The sequence below is a fragment of the Chrysemys picta genome, chromosome 1, assembly GCF_011386835.1.
Source record: "Chrysemys picta bellii isolate R12L10 chromosome 1, ASM1138683v2, whole genome shotgun sequence".
Taxonomy (NCBI): domain Eukaryota; kingdom Metazoa; phylum Chordata; order Testudines; family Emydidae; genus Chrysemys; species Chrysemys picta.
Genome location: NC_088791.1, coordinates 321,356,264 through 321,370,100, shown reverse-complemented (window position 1 = coordinate 321,370,100; position 13,837 = coordinate 321,356,264). Strand labels below are relative to the sequence as shown.

At 42.7% G+C, this 13,837-nt stretch overlaps 1 protein-coding gene across 3 annotated transcripts in view; it reads left to right on the top strand.

The window, feature by feature from the left end:
• Positions 1-13,837, top strand: part of DYNC2H1 (dynein cytoplasmic 2 heavy chain 1) — a 418,528-nt gene that overhangs the window by 164,781 nt on the left and 239,910 nt on the right. For all 3 annotated transcript variants that reach the window (XM_024099590.3, XM_024099589.3, XM_024099588.3), the window contains 3 exons: positions 5,138-5,264; positions 11,146-11,287; positions 12,762-12,871. In XM_024099590.3, coding sequence (XP_023955358.2) covers positions 5,138-5,264; positions 11,146-11,287; positions 12,762-12,871 — 379 coding nt within the window. The remainder of the gene's footprint in view (positions 1-5,137; positions 5,265-11,145; positions 11,288-12,761; positions 12,872-13,837) is intronic.

The window sequence follows — 13,837 nt, the reverse complement described above, 5'->3', positions numbered from 1 at the left end:
ACAAAGTTTCAAATGGAGACCCTGGCCTCTATGGTGTCATCTTTGTTCTAGGGGGACTTCTGGATTTCAGTAGATAGTGTGGATACATATCTCCATATCCCTATCAGACCACGCCACTACAGACTTCTGATGTTTGCCTGCCTTAGGAAACTTTATCAGTACCAAACACTCCTGTTTGACTTGTCTTTGGGCTCCAGGGTTTTTACAAAGATGGTGGTGGTGATAATAGCCAGGCTCCGGTCATAGAGAACTCACTTGTACCACTTCCTGAATGACATCCTGATCAGAGCTCCATCGCAGTCAGCTCACAGGGCCATGTCTTGGATGCTGAATCTTCTCCAGCCACACAGCTTCATCATCAGTGCCAAGAAAAGTTCTCTAGTTTCATCCAGGAATTTATTTTCTTGATCCAGAGCCAAAAGAGGTCTGCAATAACACTGTGCTTTCCAACTGCTCGGACTCATAGTATCATCCTTAGGAATCACTCCATGGGCACAATCACACATCACAAGTCTTCAAGCCTTCACACTAAAGATGTGGGACCACTCCCCGGAACACATGAACAATCAAGTAGGGGTTCCAATACAGATGTTCAACTCCTTATAATGTTGATCAGCCCACAACAATATCTTGAAAGGCATGCTTATCTGCCTTCCACATCTTTTAGTCCTCACAACCAATGCCTGCCTGGAGGGCTAGGGAGCTCACTTGGAGATTGAAACAACTCAAGGCCTCTGGAGCGAGGAAGAAAAGGCTCACAGCATAAACTTCCTAGAGCTGGGAGCAGTCAAACTAGCTCGGCAAAGCTTGCAGTCTAAGTGGGAACCACATTCTGGTTCAATCACAAAATATGACTTGGGTTGCATATTTAAACAACTAATTGGGAAGAAGGAATCGAGTACTAATGTGGAAGCAATATAAGTAATGAAGTAGGCAGAATAATGAAGTAGGCTGTCTGTCAGAGCGATCCACATCAAAGAGTGTCTGAACCAAAAGAATACTGGTTGAGCAGCCACGGGGTTCAAGAACTCTGAGTGGTGTCTGAATCAGGAGGTTTTCTATCTCATCGTTCAGACATTCAGCCTCCCTTCAAGTGATCTGTTAGCAAATCATATGACTGGAAAGAGGCCAAAATACTTCACAAGGGAGGCAGACCCCATATCCATGGGGACAGATGTCATATCACACAATTGACCGCAGGGCCTGCTTTATGTGTTTCCACCGTATCCATTACTGGGAAGAGTGGTCCAGAAAATAAAATGAGAACAGGCAATGGAAATACTGATAACTCCTCAGTTAATAGCTGTCATATCCGCCAGGTGAGTGTTGGAGCTGGCAGCCTTATCATAGAATCATAGAATATCAGAGTTGGAAGGGACCTCAAGAGGTCATCTAGTCTAACCCCCTGCTCAAAGCAGGACCAATTCCCAGCTAAATCATCCCAGCCAGGGCTTTGTCAAGCCGGGCCTTAAAAACCTCCAAGGAAGGAGACTCCACCACCTCCCTAGGTAATGCATTCCAGTGTTTCACCACCCTCCTAGTGAAATAGTTTTTCCTGATATCCAACCTGGACCTCCCCCACTGCAACTTGAGACCATTGCTCCTTGTTCTGTCATCTGCCACCACTGAGAACAGCCGAGCTCCATCCTCTTTGGAACCCCCCTTCAGGTTGTTGAAGGCTGCTATCAAATCCCCCCTCATTCTTCTCTTCTGGAGACTAAACAATCCCAGTTCCCTCAGCCTCTCCTCATAAGTCATGTGCTCCAGACCCCTAATAATTTTTGTTGCCCTCCGTTGGACTCTTTCCAATTTTTCCACATCCTTCTTGTAGTGTGGGGCCCAAAACTGGACACAGTATTCCAGATGAGGCCTCACCAATGTCGAATAAAGGGGAACGATCACGTTCCTCGATCTGCTGGCAATGCCCCTACTTATACAGCCCAAAATGCCGTTAGCCTTCTTGGCAACAAGAGCACACTGTTGACTCATATCCAGCTTCTCGTCCACTGTGACCCCTAGGTCCTTTTCTGCAGAACTGCTACCTAGCCATTCGGTCCCTAGTCTGTAGCAGTGCATGGGATTCTTCCGTCCTAAGTGCAGGACTCTGCACTTGTCCTTGTTGAACCTCATCAGGTTTTTTTCGGCCCAATCCTCTAATTTGTCTAGGTCCCTCTGTATCTGATCCCTACCCTCTAGTGTATCTACCACGCCTCCTAGCTTAGTGTCATCTGCAAACTTGCTGAGAGTGCAGTCCACACCATCCTCCAGATCATTAATAAAGATATTAAACAAAACCGGCCCCAGGACTGACCCTTGGGGCACTCCGCTTGAAACCGGCTGCCAACTAGACATGGAGCCATTGATCACTACCCGTTGAGCCCGACGATCTAGCCAGCTTTCTATCCACCTTACAGTCCATTCATCCAGCCCATACTTCTTTAACTTGGCGGCAAGAATACTGTGGGAGACCGTATCAAAAGCTTTGCTAAAGTCAAGGAATAACACATCCACTGCTTTCCCCACATCCACGGAGCCAGTTATCTCATCATAGAAGGCAATTAGGTTAGTCAGGCACGACTTCCCCTTCGTGAATCCATGCTGACTGTTCCTGATCACTTTCCTCTCCTCTAAATGTTTCATAATTGATTCCTTGAGGACCTGCTCCATGATTTTTCCAGGGACTGAGGTGAGGCTGACTGGCCTGTAGTTCCCCGGATCCTCCTTCTTCCCTTTTTTAAAGATGGGCACTACATTAGCCTTTTTCCAGTCATCTGGGACCTCCCCCGATCGCCATGAGTTTTCAAAAATAATGGCTAACGGCTCTGCAATCTCACCCGCCAACTCCTTTAGCACCCTCGGATGCAGCGCATCCGGCCCCATGGACTTGTGCACGTCCAGTTTTTCTAAATAGTCCCGAACCACTTCTTTCTCCACAGAGGGTTGGTCACCTTCTCCCCATGCTGTACTGCCCAGTGCAGCAATCTTGGAGCTGACCTTGTGCGTGAAGACAGAGGCAAAAAAATCATTGAGTACATTAGCTTTTTCCACATCCTCGGTCACTAGGTTGCCTCCCTCATTCAGTAAGGGGCCCACACTTTCCTTGATTTTCTTCTTGTTGCTAACATACCTGAAGAAACCCTTCTTGTTACTCTTAACATCTCTTGCTAACTGCAACTCCAAGTGTGATTTGGCCTTCCTGATTTCACTCCTGCACGCCTGAGCAATATTTTTATACTCCTCCCTATACAGGAGCCTTACTGCATGTTCCATGAGGACAAGCTGGTGCTCAGGATGCCAGAATCCCTTCCTCCTAAAGTAAATTCCTCCTTCCACACATCCCAAGAAATTGTGTTTCCTTTGTTCTGTCAAAACCACAAAATCCAAAAGAAAAGCTGTGGCACACCATAGAGGTCAGAAGAGCATGGAAAATCTATCTCAAACACACAGAATCCACAAGAAGGTTGGGCTCCTTATTTGTGTCCTTCCATCCAAACTGCCAGAACCTCAGAGCTTCCAAGTTCTCCATCACTAGATAGATTAAACTATGTATTGTGGAAGCCTACAAAGGGACTGAGGTGGAATGAGCAAGTGCATCCACTTCAGAAATTTGAAAAGCAGTCATTTGGTCTACAGCTAGCACCTTCATTATGGAGCCACACAGCTTTTGCTTGCTGTCAGATGAGTTATTCCCAAAATATAAAATTTGCATAATATCATTAGCAAATATTCCAGAGAGAAAAAATAACTAGGTACATTAGACCAAAGAAGATGGTCATACATTAACGATTCATTTCTGCTGAGGAATGATCTTATGAGAGTGACCCCTGAAGAGGGATGGGGGTGGGGTGTGGTGATAGAAACTAATATAGACAGAAGGGAATATCCCAGGTCCATTGTGCTTAGGATCCACTGATCTGATGTGATGTGAGTCCAAGCACTGAGGAAGTGGGATGGATGATTGGCAAAGGTATGGATAGGAACAGATTCATCTTCAAGCAGTGGTATGCTACCCTCAACAAGCCTGTCAAAATGCATGTTTAGAGTTAGCCGTTGGTCAAAGGGATTCTTCTGTCACATGTGATGAAGGGGGTGGTGGTCGCCTCCTGTAATTCCTTCCCATTTTTATCAGCAGGTCTTGGAGACAAGGTATTAAGCTCTGATATTTGTGAGCCTGCTGGGTGCTGGAATTGCTTCCTTATTGCAGGTGTATAAATTTCAAGGGACTTCAATGTTTCCCTGGCATCTTTTAGGCTATGCAGTCTATTGTCCATCTTTTTCTGAGAAGAAGGATGGACCCTCAAATGGCAAATCCTGGATGTCTGCTCTACTTCAGGAGGGAGACCAGAAGATTGGAGCCACAAACTCCTACTCATAGAAATAGCAGATAACATGGAGTAAACTGCTGAGTCTGCTGTGTCCAACATGTCCTGAAGAGCTGTCCTTGCCATAAGCTTCAGAGACAGGAGAGCAACTTAGAAGTCCAGAATTGTGGGAGATGTTGCTAGCAGAAAGGAAATTTATTAGTAAGACATTTTTCATTATTGGGACCAATCAGTGACAGTATCTCCCTTTCTTCTTTGTGCCATCCCATCAGGTACTGTTATACCACAGAGGCATAGAATGGCCTTTTTTTCTAATCTATGGTGGAATTTCTTTACTCAAATTCATTTTTAACCAAACCTTTTATTATGGTACCCAAAATTGTGCACACAGCTCCAAGCGTAACCAGCACCATGCAAAGAGGGAAAGGGAAATATCTGATGTAAGGGCTTTTATGAAGTTAGTTCCTTCATTTAAAAAAAGGAAAAATAATTGATGCTATTTATGTCCTGTTACATTAAAGTACATTAAAGCGTCACTAATGTGGATGTTACTAAACCACCCACTACATCATTTGCACAAAAATATTGGTGATTTCTGCCAACTACTTAGCACAGATTTAAAACTAGATGATTCAGTGAAGTCTCTCATTTTACAAATAAGTTGTTGTATATTATTTTTCCAAAATATACTGCATTTCATTTACTAGCATATTTGGATGTATAGTAAGCACATATTATGAAGTCCCGATGAATGAACACCTAATTTAAAAGTATAGTTAAATTGGCAATAATTTAAAAGTATAGTTTTTTTACAGGTTCCAGAGTAGAACAACTGAAGCAGCTAAACTTGAAGCTGAAGTAGTTAAAGCACAAGAAACACTCAAAGCCGCAGAGGTACTGATTAATCAACTTGATAGGGAGCACAAGAGATGGAACACGCAGGTTTGTTACAGAAACTTTCATAAAATAGATGCCACTGTATAAAAAACTTGACTTAATACTTCACATTCTCTTTTTTAAAAGGCAATTGTTTGATCATAAAATGTGTTTATGGAATATAAACTATGTGGCACTCTATTGCAGCTCTAAATGTTTATTCCATTATATTTAAAAGCTGTTGTCACCACTCAAAAGCTTTATTTTAAATTTCTTCTGAAACTTTCTCCTATTCCATTATTTAGGTTTTCTTGTCAGATAAGGTCTGAATGTAAACAAAATGCATTATTTAATTAATATGATAAAATGTGTTATAATTTCAATGATGTAAAACTGTTATGAGTCTCAGCAGTCATGTGACTGTTTTATGGCCAAGATTATCAAAAGTGTCTAGTGAGTTTGGGTTCCCAATTTTGAGACACCTTGAACAGGCTTGATTTTTCAGAAATGTCTCAAAATCAGCTTTTATGTGTCTCATATTGGGAACTCAGAAATTGAGGCACGCAAAATCATGGATTACTTATGAAATCTTGGCATATGTAATTTATCACAGTTTGGTAACCACTGACACTGGGGAGAAAAAGAATATTTTCTCTCAAGCCATCTCTGCTAATCCTCATTTAAGGAATTGTAAAACTGCAGCTAGCTTCTTTGGAGATGCCCCATCGGCTACACTAAGCAGAAACTGGTCGCTGTAGAGAATCTAGCCCCCAAAATGATCCTGTGGCTTTTCTACTCATGAAAATGTCACAATTTTATAGTTGGTCTAGTGATTGCAAGTGTCCATTCCATCGTAAGTGTGTGTATGTGGCTTAGGCACAGTTGTCAGAGATTTTTCCCTTGGCAATACCTGTCGGGGAAGTATTAACGCCCTCTGGTGCCTTGTGCCACTTCGCACAAGTATAAAGGGCTGCACTGCCCCTGACCCACCACAGTTCTTTCCTACCACTAGTGATGGTTGTTGTTGGAGCGATGATCTTTGTTTCTTCATATTTTCCCTCCCTTACACTATTTGTGTATTTACAGTGTAAATAGTAGCTGTGCAATAGTTTTTAGTCTTGTATAGTATATCTGTAAATGGTTAGTTATAGGATTAAGTTTAGAATGTGGGGTTACCGGTGCCTGGTGGGACACTGGACATGATACTGGACTGATGCCCCGTTTTCCTGGCTTCAAGGCCTGTTTTTCATGTAACAGATCTATGCCAGTGAGTGACCCACATCCCAGATGCCTTAAGTGGCTGGGAGAGGTGCATGTCAGTGACAAACGTCACATTTGTAGTGGGTTCAAATCTCATTTGAAAAGGGTACAGGGTTTCCAGGCTCAGGTACCTACTCATGGAGTCTGCACTTTGTCCGCCATCAGAACCTTCCTGCTCTGAATGGGTACAGAGCAGATCCAAGTCTGTTAGGAGTGCTTCCTCCCATTCTGACAGAGTTCTCAGGCAAATCTACATCGCTGGTGCCTAAGAAGAGACTGCATAAGTCTCCTAAGGACTTGGTACTGGGACCCTCGAAGAAGTTCACAAGGTCTCAGTGGGACGTTCCAAACAGTCATACCCGCCCAAAAGCAATCCGTGAGACAGCAGGGATTGCTGACTCCAGAACCCAGGAAGGGCCTGTTGAGAATAATCCCTGAAAGATCAGCACACCTCTCAGTACCGCAGGCTCAGCAGCCCTTTCCAATGCCGTCAACATGCAAGGGTTTTGAGGCAGCCAGAGAGTTGCTTAACTTGTTGGTACTGGCTTCTCCCATGATTCAGGAGCCTTGCATGGAATAGATATTGGAACCACACTCCCGCGGTCCCGGCTCAAGCTCCAGAGCACTACTTGGTACCACCCACTTCTACTCTTGCAGCATCTCTACAATGTATTGCATCTAGAGGCAAGCCAGCAATGATTTCACTGGTTCCCTCTTCTCCAGGCCTGGAACCCCTTTCCCCCAGTATCAACAAGTTCAGCTCCCCCATGGTCAGAAGAAATGGACTCTACATCAGATTCGGAAGTTGGATCCTTTGTGTTCCAACCTGAGCATGCCCAACAGACCCAGTGGGGTGCCTGTCTGGTGTGGTACCATTCACAGCCTCAGCATTCTAAGAGTCAGTGGCCTACATAGATCTGGTTACCTTCTGGACCCTTGGGGCTTCCCTCCACATTCCAGAGCCTCTCTGCTCCATTCCTGCACCTCTACATCAGCCAGGTGCTGGGAGCATCTACAAGAGAGTCACCATCTTTGTTCCCTCGGTACTGGGATTAGTACTGTGCAGAGAGAGCTGCATGCTGGGGACTCCCCTGTAGAGGAGTTAGAGGAGGGACCTCCTCAACAACCTTTAGCCTCTTCTTTGTTTCCCAATGAGGCAGTAGTGGCTGAGTCTACCTCCCCACCTCTTGATGGCTTTAACGCTCATCAAGACTTGTTGCAGAGGGTGTCTGCAACTTTAGCTATCCAGCCAGAAGAGGTACAAGAAAGGTCACATGGGCTTGTGGACGTTTTAGCGTCCACAGGACCCTCAAGGGTAGCTCTTCCTATAAATGAAGCTATTCTGAAGCCTCTCAGGATTTTATGGAAGACTCCCTTTTCTCTGCCTCCCACTGCCAAAAGAGTGGAGAAGAGATATTATGTCCCGTCACAGGGATTCAAGCACTCTTCCAGATACCCTCTTCCAGTCTCTCTTGTGGTCATAGCTGCCAACAAAAAGGAAAGGTGAGGAAACCAGGCCTTTACTCCAAAGGGAACGGAAGCAAAAAAAACCCCTAGATCTGTTTGTCCAGAAATTTTATTCCATGGGAGATTTACAGCTCAGGATTGCAAACCAGCAAACTCTGCTGGGTCGTTATGACTTCAGCCTGTGGGGTAATATCCTGAAATTCAAAGACAAGATTCCTGATGAGGCAAAGCAGGAGTTCTCTGCTTTGGTGGAGGAAAGCAAATTAGTTGTCAGAACAGCATTGCTGGTGAGCCTGGATGTGACAGACTCTGCAGCTCGAGCTATTGCCTCCGCCATCATGATGTGATGTTCATCTTGGCTGCAGGAATCAGGCCTGCCGCTGGAGGTGCAACAAACAATTCAAGACCTCCCATTTGAAGGCCTCTTGCTGTTTTCCAGTAAAGCTTGATGAGAGGCTTCAGAACCTTAAGCATTCAAGAGTGACCCTTAAGTCTCTGGGGATCTATGTACCGGTGGCAAAAAGAAAGCCATTCCTTCCACAGCATTCCCAAAAGTGTCTGCCATTCTTGCTGCATTCCCAGGACCTGTCCAAAAAGAGGGTCAGGGTTGCAAGAGGCATCCTTCTCCTCTATTCGTCTCTTCAGCTGCCAACTCTTCTAGGCAATCTGGATCATCTAAGCAGTCATTTTGACCCATTGGTTGAGAGCAGTGTACTGCTCCCCATAGTGCCATTTTTCCCGACCCCTATTATTGCCAACCACCTATCCTGCTTCCTAAGTGCTTGGACCTGCATCAGAGGGGCCTTAAGCATAGCAGAACTGGAATACACCCTTCCATTTATTTCTACTCCCCTTTCCCACTTCTCTTCACCTTCCCATTTCAGGCACCGCTCTCACAGGTGCATGCTACTTCAGGAGGTTCAGTCTCTCCTCCTTGTGGGGGCTATACAGGATGTTCCCATGTTCAGAGGGAAGGGATTTTATTCCCACTACTTCCTAATCCCAAAAGCAAAGGGGGGAGGGAGGGGGTTTTCAGGCCTATTTTAGATCTGAAATTCCAGATGATGAATCTAGTCTATTAATAATTCCTTAGCATCAATAAAAGATGCTTATTTTCACGTGGCAATTCACCAGAGTCTCTGAAAATTTCTCAGGTTCATGGTAAATGGATTCCATTATCAATTCTCAGTGCTGCCTTTCAGACTATCAGCAGCTCTTTTCATTTTCACAAAAATGTATGGCTTTAGTAGTGCCATTCCTGCGAAATTCAGGATTTTAGGTATTCCCTTACTTGGATGACTGGCTAGTCAGGGGCTGATCCAGGTTTCAGGTACTCTCCAGCCATTATTTAATTCACTTTCGTCATGCTGGGGATACTAAGTCCATCCAGAAGTCCATCCTGTCTCCTGTTCAAAGAACAGAATTCATTAAAGCAGTCCTGGACTTTACAAAGGCCAGGGCTTTCCTACCACAGAAGATGTTCCAAATGATGCAACTCATTGCTCTAGATATAAAGGTGCACCCTATCACCACAGTTTGGAACTGTCTCAAACTTCTAGGACACATAGCAGTGTGCACATCTGTGGTGCAGCATGCTAAGACTGCATCTACATCTACATCAGACATCTACATGGTTGGATAGCCTCGGTGTATTCACCAGCCCGTCGTCATATAGTCATGGTGGTCCAAGTATCCACTCAGGTGTTATCCTTCCTGGATTGGTAGATAGAATCTATGAATATTTGTGAGGGAGTTCACTTTCCTCCTCTGCAACAGGGTCTCACTGTAGTCATAAATACATTGGATCTAGGTTGGGGAGCTCACTTAGGTCACCTTCAGATTTAGGGCCTTTGGACTCCCCAGGATCTAAGTCTCCATATAAATATCACGGAGCTATGAGCCATCCATCTGGCTTCTCTGGCATTCCTTCCACACATCAGGGGTGGAACTTATTGGTGCTCATGGACAACACAGTAGCTATGTTGTATATCCTCCCTCCAGTTGTATTCCTGCCCAAAGTCTTATCCAAAGTCAAGCAAGATTCTGCTCACCTTATTCTAATAGCTCCTGTGTGGCCCCATTGAGATTGGCTGTCAACCCTACTAGCCCTATTGGTCAGACCTCCACTGTTGCTCCTGAGAGATGTGGATCTCATTTTCCAAGACCACAGCAGCCTTTGTTATCCCAAACTTCAGGCCTTCCACCTGACAGTGTGGATGATTCATAGCTGACACAGACTTGGAGCAGATTTATTCTAAGGAAGTGCCACTGAATAGCAGGAAGCCTTCAAGTAGGTCTAGTTACATTGCTAAGTAGAAGAGATTTTCCATCTGGTCCATATAAAGAGGTATTCCCTCAGACCAAGCTCCAGTTAGACATATCTTGGATTATCTTTTGTTTCTGAAACACCAAGGATTGGCTTGGTTCCATCAGAGTTCATCTGGCAGCTATCTCAGCTTTCCACCCGCCTGTGGATAACCGATCAATTTTTTCGAACTCTATGTCCATCAGGTTTCTAAAGTGTTTGTGTTATATTCATAATCTGGTTCCTCAGTGGAGTTTAAATCTGGTGCTAGCAAAGTTGATGGGTCCTGCCTTTTGAGCTGCTAGCAACTTGTTCTCTGTTTGCATCTGTCAATAAAAATAGCTTTTCAGGTGAGTAGGGGACCTGTGAGCTTTGCTATCAGAGCTACTCTATACAATTTTCTTTAGGGACAAGGTTTTCCTTCAGCCTCATGCTAAATTCCTGTTTAAAGTGGTTTCCAAATTTCACATGAGTCAAGCGATTTATTTACCAGCATTCTTTCCAAAGCCTCATTTGAGCAAAGGGGACGAAAAATGCCATCAGATTTAAACATCATTTAGATGTTAGAAGAGCTTTGGCTTTTTACCTGGAGCGGACTAAACCATTCAGGTCGTTGTCTCAACTCTTTGTTACATTTTCAGACTGAGTCAAGGGCCACCCAGTCTCTTTCCAGATGATCTCTTCTTGGATTTTCGGTTGTATTTGTTTATGCTACCGATTGACCAATGTTGCACCTTTTAATACAGTGGCGGCTCACAGGGCCAGGTTGGTGATGTCTTCCACGGCTTTTCTGGCTCAAGTTCCCATTCTGGATATTTGTAGGGTGGCAAGCTGGCCATTGCTCCATACATTTGGCTCTGAAGGTGCCATCTGTCATGAATCCACTACATAGTGGTTTTTTTTTTTTTTTTTTAGGTTTCAGAGATCACAGATGAACTAACCACTCTGCCTAAAAGAGCTCAGTTGGCTGCTGCTTTCATTACTTATCTTTCTGCTGCTCCAGAGGATCAGCGAAAAATTAGTCTGGATGAATGGACAAAATCATCAGGTCTTGAAAGTACGTATTTTATTTTCTTTGACATGAAGACAAGTGAGAGAGATTGATAATTTTAATACATATTTTTGTTTATAAATCTTGGAAATTCATAATGCTTTGACAGATTAATAACACTACTTTCATATTAGAAAAAATAATCCCAATTATACATACAAAATGATGGGATCTAAATTAGTTATTGCCACTCAAGAAAGAGATCTTGGAATCATTGTTGATAGTTCTTTGAAAACATCTGCTCAGTGTGCAGCTGCATTCAAAAAAGCTAATAGAATACTAAAGACATTAGGAAAGGGACCAATAATAAGACAGAAAATGTCATCATGCCACTATATAAATCCATGATTTGCCCACACCTTGAATACCAGGTGCAGTTCTGGTAGTCCCATTTCAAAAAATACATAAATATTAGAATTGGAAAAGGAGCCAAGAAGGGCAACAAAAATTATTAGGGGTATGAAACAGCTTCCATATGAGGAGAGAGTAAAAAGACAGGGACTGTCCTTAGAAAAGAGGAGATTAAGGGGGGCTATGATAGAGGTCTTTAAAATCATGAATGGTATAGAGAAAGTGAATAGAAATTATTTACCCCTTCACATAACACAAGAACTAGGGATCAACCGATGAAATTAATAGGCAGCATGTTTAAAAGAAACAAAAGAAAGTACTTTTTCACACAACGCACAGTCAACCTGTAGATCTCGTTGCCATGGGATGCTGTGAAGGCCAAAAGTATAATTAGGTTCAGAAAAGAAGTAAGTAAGTTAATAGAGAACAGGTCCATCAAAAGCTATTTACCATGCTCTGGTTGTCACTAAACTTGCAACTTCCAGAAGCTGGGACTGGATAATGGGTTGGATCACTCAAAATTGCCTTGTTCTGTTTATTCCCTCTGAAGCATCTGGCACTGTCCACTGTCAGAGACAGGATGCTCGGCTAGATCGACTATTGATTTGACCCCGTATGGCCGTTCTTATGTTCTTATGTATGGTAGCTATATGTAGGCACAGCTTTGGCAATCATCAGTGATCTGAGTTTGCTATCCCTGGATGGGAAAGTGCCAAAAATTGATTCTTCTTCCAGGTGTATGTCTTCCCAAGAACTCACAACGACATAAACCCGAACAGACTGTAACGTCTTTTGATTGCATATAGGCACACAATCGCTGCAGAGAAATCAATGGTGGAAAGTATAGATCCCCTTACTTGGAGGAATATGGTTAATTTGCCTATTCCAAAAATGAAGGATGGTCAGAAAACAATCATTTCTTTATCCTTTATGTATTAATAACACTCTCCTATAACATCAGAGCTATAGAAAATATCAGTAATTTAAAAAAAAATTATAAAGGAAATATACAGAACTGTATTGTATACAGCAGAATCTCTTGTAACTAGTGACATGTAACGCAAACAGAATATAAATGTCAGCACAGGTACATGGTATATAATTAATAAATCCATCTTTAATTTGCCAGAATTTGATATGAGGCGGTTTCTGTGCACAGAGAGTGAGCAACTAATTTGGAAAAGTGAAGGTTTACCCTCAGATGACCTTTCAATAGAAAATGCTCTTGTGATCTTGCAGGTAAACAGTTCTGTATTTTTTGTTTCTTTTCTTGGAGACATTTTCTTTGAAACTGGGTGAAGCAGATGGTTTTTCTGGGTTCTTTGATGACCTCATTCAATGTTTATGATCTTGTTAGTACTCCTGAAGGCACAAACATTACAGAAATAAAATATTTATGCTACTTGTTTATATATACAACTCTGATTTCTCTAAAATGAAAGGAACAAAATTGTTCCATCATCTATGCATTTTGCTTTTTTGCATTTATCATTTTTATCTGAAAATTCAAGAGGAAAGGCCCTCTGTCCTTCAAATTAGGCCAAACATGAGTTATCTTTAGCGTCATTACAAACTTTTGAGAATTATCCACTGTGTTGTAAATGTGCATTTTTGTCATATCAGCCATTCCATTGCCAAGATGTATAAAAAATGGCCACATCCTGCAAACACTTTTACAGATTTATAAATTCATAATTTTAAGGCCAGACGGGACAATTAGATTATCTAGTATGAGACATATGACATAGAATTTCACTCCTGTATTGAGCCCAATAACTTGTGCTTGACTAAAGCATATCTTCTAAAAAGGTATCCACTGTCTTGATTTGAGGACTTGAAACCCTCTAGAAAAGGAGAATTCTCCACTTACTTTGGTAGTTCCAGTGGTTAATTACCCTCACTGTTAAAAAAATAATAATTCTGTGCCTTATTTCTAATTTGCCTTTGTTTTGCTTTAAATTCCAGCCATCAATTCTTGTTACACCTTTTCCCACTAGGTTAAAAAGCCCTATAGTACCTGTTATTTTCTTCCTGTGAAGGTATTTATTACACTGTAAACATCACACATCTCAGTGTTCTTTTTGATCATATTTACAGAGTAAGCTCTTTAAGCCTCTAAATTTAGGTTTTTTTTCTGGCCCTCAAATAAGTTTTGTGGCTTTTCTCTGTACCTCTCCAGTTTTTCAACATAATTTTTAAAATGTG